General features: G+C 41.1%; 1 protein-coding gene across 3 annotated transcripts in view; it reads right to left on the reverse strand.

Moving 5' to 3' along the window:
- LOC124612456 (band 7 protein AGAP004871) overlaps positions 1-22,140 on the reverse strand; it is a 570,585-nt gene that overhangs the window by 44,756 nt on the left and 503,689 nt on the right. For all 3 annotated transcript variants that reach the window (XM_047140682.1, XM_047140681.1, XM_047140684.1), the window contains 3 exons: positions 21,337-21,540; positions 21,033-21,088; positions 4,466-4,544 (listed from right to left, as the gene is read on the reverse strand). In XM_047140682.1, the coding sequence (XP_046996638.1) occupies positions 4,466-4,544; positions 21,033-21,088; positions 21,337-21,540 (339 nt within the window). The remainder of the gene's footprint in view (positions 1-4,465; positions 4,545-21,032; positions 21,089-21,336; positions 21,541-22,140) is intronic.

The following is a 22,140-nucleotide window of genomic DNA, read 5'->3' on the forward strand; positions in this document are numbered from 1 at the left end:
TGTATCAGTACCAGCGGTTACCCTTTGGCGTCGCTAGCGTGCCGGCCATTTTTCAGCGGTTTTTGGAACAGCTCACGGCCTCCGTTCCTGGCTGCATCAGCTACCTGGATGACATTGTTGTCATGGGGGCCTCCGCTGAGGAGCACCTTCTCAACTTGCGTTCACTGTTTCGGGTTCTGCATTCGGCTGGGTTGAAGTGCAATCTGGACAAGTCACAGTTCTTCCAACCCTCCATTGTTTATCTTGGTTTCCACTTGTCCCGTGAGGGTATACGTCCTCTACGACAGCACGTTGCAGCCATTACCGCTCTACCCCGGCTGCCTGCGGTCAAAGAACTTCAGACGTTTCTAGGCAAGATTGCTTATTATCACAAATTCATTCCCTCCACGGCGGCGGTGGCTCATCCTCTGCATCAGCTGTTACGTAAAAACGTTCCTTTCTGCTGGTCCGACGAGTGTGAGCAGGCTTTTGTCCACCTGAAGGCTCATTTGCAGTCGGCGCCTTGTCTTGCCACATTCCGTCTGGGTCAGCACTTGGTTCTGGCGACTGACGCGTCACAGTATGGCCTAGGGGCTGTTCTCGCCCATCGGTATGAGGATGGGTCGGAACGACCCATCGCCTACGCTTCCAAGACCCTCAACGATGCCCAACGGCGTTACTCTCAAATCGAAAAGGAGGCGCTCGCTATCATTTATGCTCTAAAAAAGTTCAGCGTTTTTTTGTATGGTTCTAAGTTTCACCTCATCACCAACCGCAAGCCGCTGGTCTCTCTGTTCAGCCCCTCGGCGTCGCTTCCAGATAATGCAGCTCACCGCCTGCAACGTTTGGCCTTATACTTGTCTCGTTTTCACTATGAGATTCACTATCGCCCCACGGCCGAGCACGCCAACGCTGACGCGTTGTCGCGTTTGCCGATGGGCCCCAACCCGGTTTTCGATCGAGATGAACTACTCTGTTTCCACATTGATGAGGAAGAACGTCGTGCGGTCGAGGGTTTTCCACTTACAGGTTTGCAGGTCGCGTTGGCTACTGCGCAGGACTCGGTCCTGGGTCAGGTGATCGGTTTTGTTCAACGGGGTTGGCCGGACCGGACCAAGGGCCGGGCATCGGATCCCCTTTGCAGCTACCATGCCTTGCGCCTTCATCTGTCTGTTCATGAGGGTGTTGTTCTTCTGGCCACGGATGGCGCATCTCCACGGGTCATGGTGCCAGCCTCTCTTCGCAAAAATGTTCTCAAACTATTGCATGAAGGCCATTGGGGGATTTCTCGGACTAAGTCCCTGGCCCGCAGGCACATTTATTGGCCCGGTATTGATTCAGACATCGCCCACATGGTCGCTGCGTGTGGTCAGTGTGCTCAACAACTGGCTGCACCTCGTACTATGCCCTCTCCATGGCCTGATCTGGCGCAGCCGTGGGAACGGGTGCACACTGACTTTGCCGGCCCCTTCCTCGGCACTTATTGGCTACCGTTGATTGACGCCTTCTCGAAGTTTCCATTTGTTGTTCGATGTCGGTCGCCCACCACTGCGGCGACGACGCTGGCTTTGTCCAAAATCTTTGCGCTAGAAGGTCTTCCATCCACGATTGTCACGGACAATGGCCCTCAGTTCTCTTCGCAGGCCTTTCGTGATTTTCGTACTGGACAAGGGATTCATCATGTTACAGCACCGCCCTTCCATCCGCAATCGAATGGGGATGTGAGCGCCTTGTCCGCACTTTCAAAAGCCAGATGAAAAAATTCCTTAGTGATTTTTCCACAGATGACGCTCTGTTGCAATTTCTGAGTTCTTATCGCTTCACGCCTCTGGGTGATCGTAGCCCTGCTGAACTCTTTCATGACCGCCAACCGCGCACTCTACTGCACCTGCTTCACACTGTCAGGCCTTGTACTGTGTCCCCAAGTCGGGAAAATACCCGATGGGCGCCGGCGTGTGGGCACGGGGGTATGGATCTCGCCCTAAATGGATTCCAGGGGTGGTCCAGGCTCTTCGCGGCCACCGGCTTTGTGAAATACGTACGGACGACGGTATGGTTGTTCGCCATTATGACCAGTTGCGCCCACGAGTGGTGGCCACGCCGGTGCCACCGCCCCTTCTTTTGTCTCCACCAGCCCGAGAAGCCAGTCCTGTCACTGCTGCCGATCTTCCGGGCGTGTTGCTGCAGCCGAAGTCGCTACCGCTTCCGAGTACACCGGAACCGCCCCAGTCGCGACGCCGCCTTCTCCGGGACCCGTCTCGCTGGGGCACACCCCCAGGTCCATGACACCTATGGATGCTGCTCCGGAGTTTTCCCCCATCATCTCATCCAGGAGGCGCGTTCCACGTGCAAGCTTTCATCCTGGACATTTTCGACCATACTCTTGTGTTTCTCCGCGGGATCTTCTCGGGGCCTCCCAAGAGGCCATGGATGTCTCCGCACTGTCCGTGTCTCCAAGGAAGTGAGTGTTTTTTTTTTTCAAGGGGGGATAAGTGTTGTGACAGTGCCACGAGATTTAAAAGTGCCGCTACATCAGTACACGAACACGGCGATAGAGGCGCTCCGCTGCTCGGCCGAGCGTGGGAGTGCTACTTGGCTATGAACGGCGCCGGCCACATGTCACGGCACGGCAGTCTAATGACAGATACGGAGTTAATAGCATGTAACCCGCTATTGTTCCTACTTTTGTGTATCCATGCAATTTATTAGTGATTAAAGGTTATAACAGCTGTACCCTTTCACAGGGACCATTTCAGCATTTTACTTAAGAAATTTAGTAAAATTGCAGAAAACCTAAATCTGCATGCCTGCATAGGGACCTGAAGTACTGTCCTCTTAAATATGAACCATACCACTGTACCCCTTAGTTGTCACCTAAATCTGCAGAGATAATTGTCTTAATGCGTATCATCTGTCTAACCCTGTTCTTGTATTTGCCCTTGGGTCAATACACACTGTTCTCATACCTCCAAAGCCTCAATGACTTCTCCCCAACGTAATTTATCTCCTCTTTCTCAGCCCAGTATGTTACCTTCCTGGACATCAGTTTCCTTGCTATCTGTTCCACATTAAAAAGCCCCTGTCATACAGCCTGGTCATCAATGGACATTGCAAGTGCTGTAACAGGTGATCTGTTGCACAGTATGCAGAAGATCTTACTGAGGCCTTTGCAGGCAGGCATTACCCCTAAATTTATTCAACATACGTATTTCCCTGACCATATCCCTACACACCTCCAAGCCTCCAACCATCATTCTGAATCAACTGCAAAGGAGCATCATCCCTTACTCACCGCCTGTTTCATCCAATATTACCTCTGACTTGAACAATTTAACCATATCTTATCACAGGGCATTGACTACTTATCATCATGCCTGGAAATGAGTAACATTCTGTCCACAGTCCTTCCCAACCCTCCCAAAGAGGTGTTCCACCAATCACCTAACATACGAAATACCCTATTCCATCCTTATGCCATACCCAACCTCAACCCCTTCCCTGTGGAAGACCCAGGTGCAAGACCTGTCAAATGCACTCTTTCAGTACATACTACTACTGCCCTGCCACAGATATATCTTATCCTATCACAAGCAGGACAATCTGTAGAAACAGTCGTATCACATAGTGGCACTGCTGTAATATCTGTGCCACATTTTCTGTAGGAATGATGACCAGCCAGCTGAAACCCAAATTAATGGCCACTGCCAAATTATGGCCAACAACAGAGCTGAACCAAGGATGGAAAACAATGCTGAACATAACATGCTCGACTTTGAATAAGCTTTCCATCCCATGCCACCTGGAACTTTCCCTGCAATACCAGCTTCTGTGAATTACATAGATGGAAACTGCCACTGCAATAAATCCTTTGATACAGCAGTCCTCCTGGTCTAGGTCTTTGCTAGTCCCTGTACTGTACCAACCTCCACCACTGTCTCATATCCCCTCCTTCATTCATTCTACTGTCACAATGTGGTTGGGCAGGGATATGTTTGAGTATGTATGTGTATTCTACTATTTCTCAAGAAATATTCATTAAAAACTTCAGCAGCATTCTTAGCATTGTTTATGTATTTACTGATAACTAAGAGTCTGAGCTCTAAGGTGAGCTGTTACCTTTACTTCCATTACATATATTCTACCAAGAATTTTCTGTTGCCACTATGATGTATGGTGTATTGTTACCATGTGATGCAGAATAATGATGAATAATAATGCAACACTGATTAACACTAACTGATGATATTAAATATTGATTTCTGTAATTAATATCAGATTACAATTCAGGAACATTCCAAACAGACAATAGGAGTATTTAGTGTGAGTGTGAAAATAAGAAATACTGCTTTGCAAATTTAGTCCAAAAATCCAGTGCTTGCTTGTTAATAATTGTTCACCCATTGATAGCTGTTATCTGGTTTAATGCTGTGCCATTTTGGCAATAGTGTAGCATATTCACTACAAACCAGAACCTGATAATGCTCACCTTTGCTCTTGCTTCTCGGGCTGCTTCAGCCTCAGCAGCCATTGCTCTCTGCAACTGCACAGGAAGTCTCACATCCTTTCTGTAATAAGAACGGTTACAAATTTATGTCTTTTACAACTATTTTGGAAACACTGAAAGTAAATCATGTTTAAATATTTTGCAGCGATGATTATGGTACCAAAGCTATACATCCAGTTCTTTTAGATTATTTTGTAGCATAGGGTCTTAGCAAAGTTGTCAGACTATATGTTTTTCCAGAATGTCGTGATTACTAATTGTAAGAGGAGGTGACTTTATGGAGAAAAACTGACACAAGAAGACATGATTAGTTCACGCTGATGCTCCACAATTTTAAAACTTCTAAGGTGACTTTATGGAGAAAAACTGACACAAGAAGACATGATTAGTTCACGCTGATGCTCCACAATTTTAAAACTACTAAGACAAACACAATCTGATAAAGTTACTAGTTACCCAAAAATAATTACAATTAGAGTGAAAAAGACTGAAACACTGTAATGTGATAGATCACTTTCACACAAGAAAAAGAATGCTAAAATGCTTACAGAGTTATAATTAAGTGCAGAATTCAGCATTTAGTTCACTGTGTACAGAAAGTGGGTATAATAATACATAAAAAACACTGCAAAATTATTTTAATTTTTTGTCACACCTTAGACATACTCATACCTAGAACACAGTTACGTCATCCATTTTATTCATCTATTTATACAATGGAAAATACAGGATGGAATAATGACAATATCATGAAAGGACAGACAGGCCCAGCAAGGGGGTGGGGGGATCAAAATTCTTGGAGCCCAAGCCTCATGGGGGGACCAAGCCTCTCAAGGGTTTGGATCTCCGAGGAAGCTAAGTTGGTAAATATCAGGCTGCTATTGTAAAACAAATTTTGTATAAATTAATAAATAAAAGAACGCTACCCCAGCACCAGTATAAGCAGTCTTCCTTTCCACTTCAGCGCTTCAGTTTTATGAGTCTATTTTATGTTTAATCTAGAATGCACTATAGTTTCTTTAGACATTTTCCACTAAAACTACTTTGTGATGGAGTCAAAAATGTACTTTGTTTAAATGTTGTTTGAAGTCCTACCAAAACATTTCCCCAACAAATGTACATGCCAGCAACTGTGAAACATCATATTTTGGTAAGTTTGCCAACATTCAGAAGTAAGGTGTTTCTGATTCCATCATAAGGTGATTTGGACAGAAAATATGGAAAATATTTTGAATTCAGAGTAAACAGAAAACAGAGTATTTCTGTTTGTAAAAAGTTGTCCTGGAAGAGTCATGAAAATGAAGAAATGAAATTACATGATAGTGGTACATTGGTCATGCTGATGCTCAGAAGTGAAGAGCTAATTTTCTTCTTTTGTTTGTCCATAGAACAGCCAACTTGTATTGAAGCTCTCATCTTACTTGAAGTGACGTTATTTCCTTGTCAAAAAGTCTTGGCATTCAGAGGTTTAGCTCAGAAAATTGCAGATCCAAATAATGGAAATTTCCTCAGAATATTAGAACTTCTGAGTCACTATGATCCAGTTCTTGCAAAACACATTAGCAATGTCAGAGACCAACAAGAATCTTGAAAGCATTTATATGTGCATTATATGCATGTGATACCCAGAATGGATTTATTTGTAGTTGTGCCAATCATGTCAGGGGTGCCATCTTGGAACACAGAGAAAATTAGAAACATTATTCAATTACTGTTGCTGCAACTCTTGATTCAAGTCATATGAGCAAACAACATTCATCCTTAGTTATATTTACTTCCAAAAGAAAATTAATAAGTGTGAAATAAATGAACAGTTGTTGGAATTCGTAGATTGCAATCAGAAAATGAAGACTGCTATTGAGCATTTTATTTCTTCATGTGTTTGTCATAGCATTATGTGGAGTACAAGCAGCTGTGAATTGCTATGATACAGATACTTTATTCAGAGAAATTCAACTTTTTTACAATCTGTTCAGTAGCAGTCAACAATGTTAGGAAATTCCAAAACTGTGTGTTGGAAGATCTTTACATTTCATGTCTGATACCCGTTGGAATACTCAGGTTTATGCTGCAATATCAATTGCAGCTCACTTGGATAAGCTTATAGTTGCTGTTGAAACACTCAGTAAGTAAAATTTGTCAGCTAAAACATGATCTGTGGTATGGGGTGTTTTGGAATATGTGAGATCATTAAGGTGTTTAATCATGGCATCTGTTTAGCTTAAGTTGTTGACACTAATTGGCTGGAGAAGCAAATTACTACATGCCCAAGAAGCTACATTGAGTTTGAGGTAAGACACTCAGAGAGGTTATTAAGTGACTTGAAAAATCTTCGCAAAAATTGGGACACCATTCCTTCTGATCTAAAGTTGTTTCCAGTGCAATTAATATTTATCCTGAATTTCGGGAGGTGCACACTCAGAAGAGAAAATGACTTCATGATGAAACCAGGAATAGATTTATTCCAGATCAATATATTTTATGTCATTATTGACAATCTGGTGGATAACTTGAAAATGTGATATGAAACATTGAAGATTTTAGATGAAACATTTCCTGGAGGAAATGCTCACAAAGCATCATCAACAGTGTTACGGGCAAGTAGGTTATAATATGCTACCTGTTGTATGACTAATGGCAGTTTACATGAGAGTATGTTGATGTTTATTTACTGAAATGTGTAGGTACACTGTGGAACAAGTGGGAACAGATCACTCCATATAACAGCATGACTGGCATCAGGCAATTCGTCTTTGTACAATTTAGCATAATATTTAGCCTTTTGTTTTGAAGTGGTGTGAAATTAAATTACATTAAACTAATTTAAAAAATTAAATTATATGGAGCATACATATATTTTACCATAATTCATTACTGATTAATAGAGACTGGATTATATGCATCATAAAAACCTTAAAACATACATGCAAATATGCATGAAAAATTCATAAAAATGCATGACAAGTGTCAAAATATGCTAGATCAAATAATTAAAAAAAACATGGTCATTATCTCAAATTTGAACCTGCGCATATCAATTACAGGGAAGAGTGCCGGCCATGTGAAATATTGGTACATTTAGAATGTTGATATCATTTTCTGAATGCTTTCTGGTAGATGTTTTTAAAAATTTAGAAAGTGGGGACACATACCATGTTTCAAGAATTGTTCCTTCTTTGCTGTTGTTGCTGGTAATAATTGGGTGTAATGTGAGTGATTCACAGTGAAATAATTGATACGTACAGATTAACACATGCAGAGGGGCATGCTCAAAAACTCTGTGATATTTTATTTAAAAAACATCATACCATCACAAATTCTTTTGAACAGCATTAACTTTTAATTAATACTATTGGACTAAAGCATAATTTACAGTTCATTTTACATTTTTCTGTTGTTATAAACATAAATGACCAAGTACTGTTCCAAGTTTTTGGTAGCAAGATTGAGTCTTTGATCACTCAATATATTTTTATAAGCAGAAAAGGACCATTCTACATCAACTGAGGTAACTGGCCAGTATCTGAATTTGGGTGCTATGTTGGCACTTATTGTTTCTGGTAAAAGTTCACCCATCCCATTAATAAAATTATCAATTTGGCATGAAGAATCAAAGCCCAGGTTATCGTTTAAAATGTTTTCAAACTTTTCTTTAAGGTTTCTTGGGTATACCTCCTGCAGTGAGGAGTTCAGTAGAATAATTTTATTCATTAACTGAATAGATTCATTCAATGCCAAACCTAGAGTTTCAAGCCTTTTAATACTTGCAGGTATATGGGAAAAATGAGTGATAGTCACAGCAATGTCTTTTTTAATACCAGAATCATTAAAAGCTTCCTTGCATTGGTAAACTGCTAAAGCCTCTGCACTATTGAAGTTGTTTACCACTCCTCTAGTGGCTTTGAAATGTTCATTGTAAAACACAGCTTGACCAGCTGTGTGACCAGTTGTGTGTCCCAATGAGTTATCACTAGTTCGGGGGTAAAGGCACATTTGGTGGTTTTTCTTTGTAGGTCTTGATACAAGCAGAGGCCTATAGAAACACTTCCTTTGTTGATGAAATCAGTTTATTTAAATTCACAAATGTGGAATGTTCTTCTTCAGCAAGTCAATGTATTCCATGAGCAAAGCATGTCACATGATTCAAATTGGGATAAAATACTATGAGGGCTTTTCATGCTTTGATCATATAGGGAGCAACATCTGAAATAAACACAAACACCCTTTCATCCACAGAAGAGACTGGAAATATTTTTCTAATACCTTCATTCGCAAATACAGTGATCATAGAGTGATTTACTTTTTCAATGTCTTTTTAGGCCACTAAATAGGAAGAAGAAGGCTCCTCTTTTAAAGCATCAACAATTAAATTTGCAATGTAATAGCCACAAGTGTCTTTAGTTTGGTCAGCTGAAATCCAGATAATGCTGTCCTTGAGTTTCATTGCATATTTTTTCCAGAACATTTACATAAATTGTCAATATGTAATTTTTACACAATGTTGATTCATCTGGTGTATTTTGATTTAAGCAGTATTTATGCAGGAAGCCTTTGAGGATACAGTTTGTAAGTTTGTACAGAGGAATATTGCTTCCAATGAATGCTTCACATGGATCCCAGTTAAACCGAATTTTTTGGTTACCTTTGGACAAATCCCTGCTACTGCAACTTGCTGTTCTCAGAAATTGTTATCATTGTCCTTTCTTCTGTATTCTTGTGATATGAAGACTTGTCTTGACATGCTGATCTATTTGAAACTTTTTTTTGCGTGAAACATTTTTCTCACAAACTCGACAACATAAAACAATTCCACCATATGTAAATGTTCCAGAATGGTCAGCCATCCACGAAATGACATTTCTTTTTCAAGTGCCATGGTCACACACTACACATTGCACACATGTTCAACTGTGTACAAGTAAATAGAAAGCTAAGCTGAAAAAAAGAAAGTGCTACTAAATGCTTACATAGTTTAACTTAATTGTTGCCGGCACATATGGTATGACAGTGGAGGGGATTAACCAGGGTCTTGGACACAGGAGCATTGACTCTGTCTACTTGTTCCTGTTCCTCTTCTGTAATGATTTCACTAGGAATTTGTCTCTTCGTTAGTGATTGCACACAGTTCTAGGTCACGGTAAATCTCTGAGACATCAAAACTAGATCGAGATAGATACTGCCCATATAAATTTTTAAAATATTGTAAACATAGAGCAAAAATATGTGCTGTCACTAATTTTTAGTTAAAATATGCAATAACCAGTGGAAAGGAGCCAAATATGCAAATGCATGTGCAACAGGCAAATGCATATAATCTGGTCTCTACTGATTGGCATGTGAAGCCGAGCTTGTAAGTTTGTCAGTCATACCAGTTCTCTCCCTTGCCATGTAGGTTATGGTTGAGCTATCATCCAGTACCCTAGCTGTGGCAATCTTGGGCTCCTCATAACTGTCTTCATCACTAGTTTTCAAATCGGCTTATTACTATTCTTTCAGTCTCCTATTCAATGAAAGAGTCATGGCACCAATATTCTTCCTCAGTATATTTAACCTTTGCACACTTCTTCATGATTAATCTGATTGGGATGTTTGTTCTTTCAAACCCACAATGGGACACTTTAGATACGATTTATGACTATCCTTTTTTCTGTTACAATTCAAATAATTTTGATTGTAATAAAACATTATACAAGATGTATCATAGCAACTATTACTAGTTTTGTGCCACAACAGAGGGCATGAAATTAAACATTTTTCTTAATACAGTTATGTTCGGTAATGCACCATTTTGATCTTGGGCTGGAATGTAATAAAAGTGCTGGCAGTACTTAACTGCAAAACATCACACGGGTGTGCTACTGAAATTATTATAATCAAATGCAATGAAATTTGCAAATATATTTATAAACGTTACTTAAATTTGTAGATAGTGCAATCCATACTAATTCTGGCTAAAAATGTGTGTGGAAACCAGAAATATGAATGCATAAAATGTTTTTGGAAAAGAATTACACACTGGAGGCAGCAAATTAACTTACAGTGTCTGTTCTGTAATTAAGAGGCCTGTATTTTCCCACTTTCATAGAAAAACAATGTTATGTGTTTTAATATATGAAACTGCATAAAGAAGTTTCACAGAAGATATTCTGTGGCCAATAGTAACCAATTAGCTTCAGTAGTTCTGTGGTAAGAAAAACAGCTGAAGTAAAAGCATCTAAACTCAGAGTGATGAGCACTGGCTTTTGTACACAATATGAAGCATTACCAGACATCATATTACCAATGAGCAGTGTTTACATTCTGGTCCTCCACCACATCAGAAAATCAGGAACTTATGGCTACACTGACGTGACATAACATCTCTGGCGTGCAAAAACTCTTTGGGGGCAAGGCGGCCGTTATGTTCTGTCTATGTGATACTTTCAATGTGTAAGGACATATATCTGAAGTGTGACAATAAATGTGCTCATTGTTTTAAAAAGTGGATCAACAGGTTGTTATTTATAATGACAAGGACCCAGAATTCCCACTTTGGTGACCCCGATGACAGTTTGTGATGCCAGTGAGGCCAATAACAATAAAAATCATGTGTGTACAAGTGAATTGCCTGTATCGTCATGTGGCCTACACAATGAGGTGTACCGCCATACAATTTATATGGTCAGAATCCGACCATGCCACCCACCTGCACTATGCATGGAATTTATACATAAAACATTTTAAGGCCCTCCGACCTGCGAGTGGATTCCAGTAGCACAACACTCACAGACAACGCGTACGTACTGCCCGCCATCTTGCCTCAAGATCGTTCTTTCAAACATACAGGAAAAAGTGTGAAGAGAGATCCGGACATTCCACCACTAACATCGCACGCTCAGGGGTGCGCAACCCCCCTCAGAACTTTGCATAAACTTTCGGCGCAGTGCCACAACATGGCTGCTACATCATCTGTGCCGCGAATAGGTTCTGCACCTGGCTATGCACAGCCTCAATTTTCTGATCGAACTGTACAGTGTATAGTGAATGTGACCTCTCCTAGTACCTCGCCCACTTTCGTTAGACATCAGACAGCAATAAAGACCGATCTGAGGGGTGTAACAGTTTTTGGGCCCCCAGGTATACCCCCCCCCCCCCTCGGGCCCCCAGCAGACGCCCTATTGACTGCTCCCACACCTGTGGGTCTTACACACCCAGTGGTCATGGATTCCAAACCAACTAAGTTACCTAAACTGCCGACTTTTGCAAAAACGCAGCCCAACACATGGTTCGCGTTAGGCGACTATTTTCGCCGCCACAGGCATTGACTCAGAAGAATCATGCTTTGTGTGTTTGGTGGGACATTGGCATGACCATTTGGATTTGATTAATGACATTCTGATCAGCTTGCTGCCTTCAGCGAAATATACGAACGCGAAAAGACTCATTTGTGAAAGACTTTCTCAAGCTCCAGACGAGATTATTCATCATATCATTCACGAGGAACACCTACACGACCTCACCCCATCGGGACTATGGCAATGACTCTGCACCCTCGCACCTGTGGATTTTCTACCTGATACAACATTATGGTCGATGTGGCTCATCAAAATGCTGTTAGCATTGCAACTACAGCCCCTGCCGCTCACCAACAGCACCTTGGATGAGAAGCTTTCACTAGCGGATCGAGCTTTCAGGATTATTAACAGGCGACGGCACAGCATGAAGAGTGGGGATAGCGATCTCAACAGCACGCCCCCCCCCCACCCCCAACCCCCCCCCACCCCCTTCTCCCTCCATTTATTCGGGTGAGCTCGCTTCCTCAGCGCTCACACCACGACAGTGGTGATACATGCCTGCCATTGCGGGGAACCAGATAGAATCTCCATGACATCCGCCATGACAACTGACACCACACTGCAGTGCTCCACAATGGACACAGCTGACACCAGGAGCTCTACATCACCACCGCCTAACGCAGCCTGGCCGCTGTGTTGGTTCCACGCCAACATCTTCCTCAATTGACTTTGACACTCTTGCTCAAGTGCAAACAAAAGATGACTCCTTGCGAGCCTTTTATCTGACAATAATCACTCTCTGTGCCTGGGGCGCAAGACGTTCCCCAGCACACACTCGGAGCTATGGTGCGACACTTCCACTGGCATGCCACGCCCCCTCGTCCTCTCCTCTTTGCGTCACTTGGTGTTTGACACAATGCACAGTCTCACCCTTCCAAGCATTCACACAACTACACACATCTTCACCGAGCTTTTCGTATGGCCTTCGCTTCTCAAAGACTGTCGCGACTGATGTCGCACTTGTATTTCATGCCAGCGGTCCAAAGTCAGACGCCACTGCACGCCCTCCTCAGGTGTCTTCCGCTCTCCTTCTGGTAGACTTCACCACATCCACATCGACATTGTTGGCCCCCTTACCCAGGTGGATGGTTACCGATACTTGCTTACTTTTATTGACAGAACAACTAGATGGGTCGAGGCAACCATTACTACACATCAAGGCCGTCAATTCGAGGCTGTCCTCTTCACAAAAATGTGTGAGCTCTTCGGCATCATCTGCATTCGCATGACAGCTTATGACCCCCAATCAAATGTCTTAGTTGAGCGATGGCACCACACATTAAAGACAGCTCTAATGTGCCATGAGGAACGGCAGTTACACACCCTCCCGTGGGTACTGCTAGGCCTCCGTTCTCTATATAAAGATGACCTGCAGTTCTCGGTGGCCGAACTGCTCTATGGCGAGATGTTGACCCTACCAGGTGAGTATTTCGAGCCTTCACCGCTCCAAGATACCATCGAATACCCCGTGCTAATCGAGAACATACGACAGAGAGCACCCGCTGCGAAAGCACACACTCCATCTAAAACATTCATGCACCAGTGGTTAGACATGTGTGAAGCTGTGATGCTAAGGGATGACACAGTGCGTGCTGCCCTGCAACCCCCATAAACAGGCCCTTACAGGGTACTTAGGCGCTCGTCGAATACATTCGACATCTGTATAAAAGGAAAATCCTTGACAGTATGTAACAACAACAACTGTACATATAATAATTTTTCTTCTGATTTTCGATGAATTAATGTAAGCAATGTTTTGATTTCATTTCTTTTTCTTTTCGTGTCATTATGTTAAAGAAAATGTAAGCAACTTTCGATGTGAATGTTAATATTTATGTCAAATTTCAAGAAATGCTATAACAGAATTGAAGTGTAACACATGTTGAATCTATTGTAACATCTTTAAAATTGTAATTGTGCACCTGGTCCATACGTAGGCAATGTATTAGGATATGTGGAATGTAAAACCTTTGGTGAATACCCTATCTGTAGGGGAGCGGTAAAGGGTGGATGGCAGGCAAGCGCGGGAAAATGCACACGGGCGCGGCACGGCATAACGGGCTCAGCAATACAGTCGGAGTTGGGCATCGGTCTGAGGAACATGTTCCGGATCGAGGAGGCTATCCTGGAAATAGTGGTTTCATTGAGCCTCGGATGTGCCGTTTCCGATGACTATACAGAATGGCTATTTTCTATAGGCACTGAATTGAAAAGGATTGCGACGCTAAGAAGAAGCAAAGTGCCGATACACCAAGAGCCATAGCTGTGATTGTATGTGTGCTGTGCGCCTCGCCATCTCGCCGCCCGCCAACTGCCGCATCGACACGAACAGGTTGAATCTTTAGAAATGTATTCGTGTGGACCAGTGTTAGTTTTGTTCCTGACTGTTCAATAACAACTTAACTTTTACCAGAATTGTCCTATCAATTAATTATCCTTATAACTAACCTAGACAGGGTCCTTTCCACATGTCGTGCAATCTGAGTGCCCCGAAATGAAGATTTAAAGTTTATGTTAATAAGAATTTCCTGCAGACCTTTTTATGCCAGAATGAATTTTAAGGAGCTTTATTGTTAATGAAAATATAAGCAAAGAACAAAGGTCTGACAAAGTTGGAAGTTAAATTTGGAACTGGTTTAGTAATGAAGCTTAATTAATTTGAGACAAAAATAATGGTAGTTAAATGAGGAAGTAATAAGACAAAAAGAGTAGTAACTCATATTTTGTAAATCTTGAGTGATTAATGTTTCCAATAGTTAATAGTTGCTACACAGTGATCATAACAGTTTCAGGGTCCCCCCCCTTTCCACTCTTTTCTTTTCTATTCATTTAAATTCTGGAGTGTACTGAACTGATTTGACCTGCAAAGTTAAAGTCAATATTAAACCTAAATTTATCAGTGTTTTACCCTTATTAAAATTGACATTGATTGTGTGTTTCAAAAGTGCTATTTCTAGGGTAACCTATGCCCGATTTCAGTCAGATCAGTAGACAAAACGCAGTTTGTAGTAATCATTATAGTGTAAGGTTGTGTATTTATAGCTTGCCCAAATTAGTACAGAAAGGGAAAATATTAGTTCAGTAGATTTTTCTGGTTCTAAAATTTACCATATAATGCAGTATTACTACATGTTGTTATGCTTGTACGTACATCCACTTGTACAAGGAAAAAACTCACTTAATGCCTAATTAGGCTGGCGACCATATTATTAACAATTGGTAGCATCTGCTGTGTATGTTTCTTGCCCGTCCTAATGTGTAGTTGCACTTTAGACTTGCTTGACATATCATGGTTGTTACTGAGTGGGCGTAAGTCTGATTTTGCCTCCATTCAGGTACACGCGGTCAACATATTTACTAAAATCCTTTCTTATAAGGTGAAGCCCATCAACTTATCATAGTACAGGCTTTAAAGAGTTAACGTTTGCAGAGCGGAGACTTTACAAGTGTCAGTGTCTCAACTCAAGCTGGCATGGGTCACTGCAGATGACAGCACCTCCTGCGACCCAACACCACCGACCACGACGGATGACAACCTCCACACTGCCGCCTCCTCAAGGGATGACACACCGGCCACGCCCCCCCCCTCCCCTAATGCCAGGAACCCTCACTGGGCAGAGTCCAGGGTCCACACCCTTCACCCCACCCTCTCCTGCTACGCCCGTCACACACTTCTCACCCAACATTCAACAACCCACTACCGTCTCCATCAACGTCTCACACTTTTCACTGTCTGACATCTGTATAACTACAACAAATGATTCTCTCTTAGTCATCCACACTCCCCCCCCCCCCCCACTCCGCCGACGATGACACCTTCAAACTTTCCGTTCTCCACTCCTCACCGATTCCCAATTCCTTAGATCCTTCCCTCATTCAATCTTTCATTGATGCCACAGGAACACTGTACATGTTGTACCCCATGTCTCCATCTATACCCCCCACCCGCTCTGTCACCTCACGAACCAATCACTGCATACTCCCACCGGTGTGGCACTGTGATTGCATTTTTCCATCCAAAAAGGCTCGAACCCCGACCCCGTCCCACCCAGTTCCCCCTCTGAACGAAGATGGCACGACACCTGCACCCTCCCCCCACAACAGTCAGAGCCTCGTGCTCTGCACTGCGGGGGGGAGGGGGGGGGGCTCTGTGGCAACACTGACGTGCCATAACATCTATGGCATGCAAAACTCTTTGGGGCCAAGGTGGCCATTATGTTCTGTCTATGTGATACTTTCGATGTGTAATGACGTATATCTGAAGTGTGACAATAAATGTGCTCATTGTTTTAACAAGTGGATCAACAGGTTGTTATTTATAACGATAAGGTCCCAAAATTCCCAGAAACTCAAATGGTGACATGTTCTGCAATACAGGATAACAATGCATCTAACATGCAACCCAGTGGCTTGATGATACACATGTGTATACTACTATATTCTCTGATTCAACCAACTGCACAATGAACAGCTATTAATTCACTCAATATCTTGTGCAATGCATAGTACCATAGTATAAACCATAGTATACTCCTGCTGGAGTATATAAAAGGCAAATATGGTTCCTCTTGGAGCAGGTAAAAAGATGAGGGCTAGTAGAAATCCTTGGGTAACAGAAGAGATAATGAATTTAATTGATGAAAGCAGAAAATACAAAAATGCAGTAAATGAAGGAGGCAAAAAGGAATACAAAAGTCTCAAAAATGAGATCGACAGGAAGTGCAAAATGGCTAAGCAGGGATGGCTAGAGGACAAATGTAAGGATGTAGAGGCTTATCTCACTAGGGGTAAGATAGATACTGCCTACAGGGAAATTAAAGAGACATTTGGAGAAAGGAGAACCACTTGCATGAATATCAAGACCTGTGATGGAAACCCAGTTCTAAGCAAAGAAGGGAAAGCAGGAAGGTTGAAGCAGTATATAGAGGGTCTATACAAGGGCGATGTACCTGAGGACAATATTATGGAAATGGAAGAAGATGAAGATGAAATGGTAGATATGATACTGTGTGAAGAGTCTGACAGAGCACTGAAAGACCTGAGTCGAAACAAGGCCTCAGGAGTAGACAACATTTCATTAGAACTACTGACAGCCTTGGGAGAGCCAGTCCTGACAAAACTCTACCATCTGGTGAGCAAGATGTATGAGACAGGCGAAATTCCCTCAGACTTTGGAATACTCTCTTTCAAATTCTGAAGCTGGCAGGGGTAAAATACAGGGAGCGAAAGACTATTTACAATTTGTACAGAAAGCAGATGGCAGTTAAAAGAGTCGAGGGGCATGAAAGGGAAGCAGTGGTTGGGAAGGGAGTGAGACAGGGTTGTAGCCTCTCCCTGATGCTATTCAATCTGTATATTGAGCAAGCAGTAAAGGAAACAAAAGGAAAGTTTGGAGTAGGTATTAAAATCCATGGAGAAGAAATAAAAACTTTGAGGTTCGCCGATGACTTTGTAATTCTGTCAGAGACAGCGAAGAACTTGGAAGAGCAGTTGAATAGAATGGACAGTGTCTTGAAAGGAGGATATAAGATGAACAACAAAAGCAAAACAAGGATAATGGAATGTAGTTGAATTAAGTCAGGTGATGCTGAGGGGATTAGATTACGAAATGAGACACTTACAGTAGTAAAGGAGTTTTGCTATTTGGGGAGCAAAATAACTGATGATGGTCAAAGTAGAGATGATATAAAATGTAGACTGGCAATGGCAAGGAAAGCGTTTCTGAAGAAGAAAAATTTGTTAACATTGAGTATAGATTTAAACGTCAGGAAGTCGTTCCTGAAAGTATTTGTATGGAGTGTAGCCATGTATGGAAGTGAAACATGGACGATAAATAGTTTAGACAAGAAGAGAATAGAAGCTTTCGAAATATGGTGCTACAGAAGAATGCTGAAGATTAGATGGGTGGACCATGTAACTAATGAGGAGGTATTGAATAGAATTGGGGAGAAGAGAAATTTGTGGCTCACCTTAACTAGAAGAAGGTATCGGTTGGCAGGACATGTTTTGAGGCATCAAGGGTTCACCAATTTAGTATTGGAGGGCATCATGGAGGGTGAAAATCATAGAGGGAGACCAAGAGATGAATACATTAAGCAGATTCAGAAGGATGTAGGCTGCAGTAGGTACTGAGAGATGAAGAAGCTTGCACAGGACAGAGTAGCATGGAGAGCTGCATCAAACCAGTCTCAGGACTGAAGACCACAACAACAACAACAACAACAACATGGTTCCTCTTTAAAAATCTGAGAGAAAAGCTGTCTCAATCTTCATTCCACCTTACTCACCAAAAATTTGGCATTCAAACATATTTACACTCTTTTAACACAGAATATTCTAAATATCTTTTCTCAGTCTGTCTTTGCAGTGAAGCCTTTACACTTGTTACCTCTCTGTCACTGTCACTGTCTATGTCTTTCTCCCACTGTCTAATTTTTCTCTCATTGAGTTACAGTATATTCCAGTGCTACTGTCTCCTCTCACTCTTACACTGTCTCCTTTTGTCTTTCTTTGTCACTGCCATTGTATCTATAATACCTCAGCAGCTCAAAAATTCTGGGGTGTCCAAGTTATTTTTTACCCTGTACCCATGGGTTTAAAATTTCAATCCTAAATGCAATCCCTCCTGTACCTACATGTTATAGTTTGCTGGTCTGGGGGGTCCTCTCTCTCTCTCTCTCTCTCTCTCTCTCCCTCTCTCTCTCTCTCTCTCTCTCTCTCTCTGCCAGTGTCTCTCACTGACCATCAATATCTCGTTTTTTTTCTTTAAGAAAGAATTTTCACATTTGACTGTTGATTGTTCACTTTTTTCAGACAGTCACGATTTTGGCTTTATAACCATTATCAAGTTCATGATGAAATGTTAAAATGTGTCTCACCCATCTGGGATTTGTCATTGTCACAAAAAAATTATGGTTTCATAAGATGAGCTGTAGTTTTGCAGGGTGTGAGTGCACATAATGTACCTGACACTGTGCACAGTCTATAAGACCAGAAAGATGTTCTTTCAACGATGAAATGTCACAGGATGGTCAGACATATTTTAAAGTTCCAACATGGATGTGAGAATGGCTATAAAGCTGAAATCATTATTGGGTTAAACAAATGAACAGTTAGCAGTCAAATTATGGAAATTTGTTTCAAAAAAATTCTACATAACTGTGAACCCCTGCAAAAGAAAAATCATTAATATTTCCCTCTCTTTGGTGCCCTCTAATACTGTCTTCACCCATCTCTCTTTCTCCTTCAACAACACTCTTTCTCCCTCTCACCACCATTGTCTCCTCCGGGTTTCTGTCCCAGTGGCACTGTCTCCTCTTTCTTCCACCATCACTGTCCCTCTGCTACTCTCTTTCAGCACAAAGAAAGCACAGATATGTTCACATGCCAAAATTTTTGGTGAGGAACATGGAATAAGGACTGAGGCAGATAGTTCCTCAGTTTTCTGTCAGTCTTTTCAAGAGCAACCTCCTTCTTGTTCTCTGTCTGGGACATTTTTCCACTGGTTTGCTTCTTTTGCTGGATAGAACAGTGTAAGAAGCATATACAAATTGAATCCTATAGATCAGTAAAGTTTTGATGGTTTATTTATATACTTCAACACATTTATATACTTTGACACACATGAACAACAAATAAGTATGCATAATATAAGGCTTTTTTCCTCAGTACTTTGCTCATTGACTGTAATTCATCGAAAGTGCTTGGCTTATGATTTGTATCAGAAAAGAGTAAAAACAATGTTAGAAATATTTAACTGAAATTATGGTCTTTTTTACATAATTTTTGGCTGTCATTTTCTTTACAGGCCTATCAAGTCCCTGTACACCTATGTGTCATCAAAAAACATTACAGTTCAGCCCTATTGTTCCAAACCCTTGATAATGGGCATGGGTCATCAAAAAACATTACAGTTTTGGAACCATGCATTGGAAGATTATTTATGTAGGTTAAGAACAAGATTAGTCCCAAAACTATTGCTTGTGGGATCCCACACACTACATTCAGCCATTCTGAGGTTAGTTTCATGCCTATGTCATAATCTGTCAATGAGAACGTCTGCATTCTGTTACGAAGGTAAGACTCCACCCAAGCCAGAAGGATTCCATTAATGACATAACACTTTATTTTCCAAGTAGATTGCTGATTACTGTAATAGAAAACTTGGTTTGTGCATGACAATTTTCATCCACACACTGAACTACATTTAGTGTATGGAAGACAGGAACTGTTGGAGTCCTTTTGATGAGGAGTTTTTATGTGTCTTTTAATGCACTCCTAATCTTGCATCAAGTAATACCCCTCTGATGTAACAGTTGCAACATACTTGAATGGAAACAAATTTACGAGTGATTTTGAGGCTTTTGTGGTGGTGATGCAGTGGTTAAGAGAAGAGAGTAATTTAATGAACAATTGTGATTACTATACAAAATAGTACCAGAAATAAGTATTGGTTATATGCCACCACCAAGTTAACATAAATGTAGAGTGCTTTAGAAGTATTTTTTGGGCTGTTGAAATTAGCCTTACAAGTGAACCATACAGATAATACAACAATCATCTTTAAATGTAAGCATTTTAGGTTAGGCTTTACCGTGACTGTTATTGACATTAAATAAAACAACAAGTTTACTGTTACCAGTCACTTTTTATTTATCTCTTTGATGCATTTCAAAGGTTTAAACCACCATCATCAGGTGGATTTACATTTGTTAGTATGACATTTGTGTTAGTTGTGTTATAATTTTTGTTTTTGGAAGAACTTGTGGCACTGTCTAGTGGAGAAACAAAACACTATTTCAGAACATGGTTAGATATATGTTTAGTTTTTTGTTAAAATAAACCCAAAACCACGTTCTGAAATAGTGTTTTGATTCTCCACTAGAAAAATCGAAACGCACACCCACACGAATGTCATGCTAACAAATATAAATCCACCTGGTGATCCTGGTGGTGGAGGTTTCAACTTTTGAAACATGTCGTGGAGGTAAATAAACAATGACTGGTAACAGTGAACTTGTTGTTTCATTTAATAACAAACATCTTATTTTAGTAAACATAAGTATTGTAGTGAGATTATTGTCAGCGATGATTTAATGAAGTTATATCTGGAACTGTACTGCAAATGTGGTTAGCTGTCAAAACTCCTTAATAAAATTACTCAAACTAACACTAATCATGAAGATTACAAAGAGTTTTTGAAAAATTGGACTTACATCTCGACTCTCTCAACTTTGATTCCCCAGGCTTCAGTAGCATCATCGAGCGTCAGCTGGAACAGGGCACTGTGTGTAAGAAGACAGCCAACTTTTAAACAGGCCTACACATCGTGCAATATTTCCTGAGGTATTAAATTACGCAGTATTACAAATCAGATCTGAAGACCAACCTACACAGAAACTACAACAAGTTTATGGTAAATTGGAAGGAAAGTTATCTACATACTAATATAAGAATTGCATAAGCAGCTTAATGTAGCCACTATAAAATTATAAACATTAATATATTACTTGTACTTACTTGCATTTGACTTGATATTGTATCCCTGTCACTGAGAATTTCATGGAGTGGCCGTGTGCCAAGTGTATTTCGCAAAGTGGTTTGTGCCAGCAGTCGTGTTGAATGATGAGCATTCTCCACATTGGCAACAGAAATAGTTGCATTTGAGACACGATAATACACCACAGCATCCACTGACACTGTCACGCTGTCCTTTGTAAGAACCTATTTGTAAGACAAGGGAAGCCAATTGTAAATTTTTTTGTTCAAGAGATCCTCGTATTGCATGCAGAGTGGAGCTGTGGAATGAGATGGTGAAGGGTTCAAATGAGCCAAACAGAGGCATGGGAGTATTACTCCTTGCAGACTGAATATGAAGGTGGAAAACATTAACACAATATAAAAAGCAAGAGAAACTGCTGACTGTGTAGGTATTAAGGACAATGCAATGAATACATGAAAATGTAATCTGAGACATATTTAAAGATACAAAATAAACTTTCTAATTGTGATTTTATTTTGCAAGATACTCTGTTCACTCATGTAATTTATATTTCAGAACACTGCTGTAAAATGAATAAAAGAAGGGAATGTGAAACAAATGGTGTTTACTAATAATTTTGTTGTTATATAACACGTTGTCCATATTTGAATCAAATGATTTGGGGAACCTTCTAACAGCTAAACTTTGTAGAGCTTCATAGAAATCCTACAGATGATTAGAATTCAGCATTTCAATGGAATTGTCATTATAATTCCTTTTATGTTCCTGCCTTCTACTGTGCTTTGACTTGATATTAGCTAATACGCTCAAAGAAGAAAAAG

Source organism: Schistocerca americana, chromosome 4 (assembly GCF_021461395.2).
Source record: "Schistocerca americana isolate TAMUIC-IGC-003095 chromosome 4, iqSchAmer2.1, whole genome shotgun sequence".
In the NCBI taxonomy this organism is placed as follows: Eukaryota; Metazoa; Arthropoda; class Insecta; order Orthoptera; family Acrididae; genus Schistocerca; species Schistocerca americana.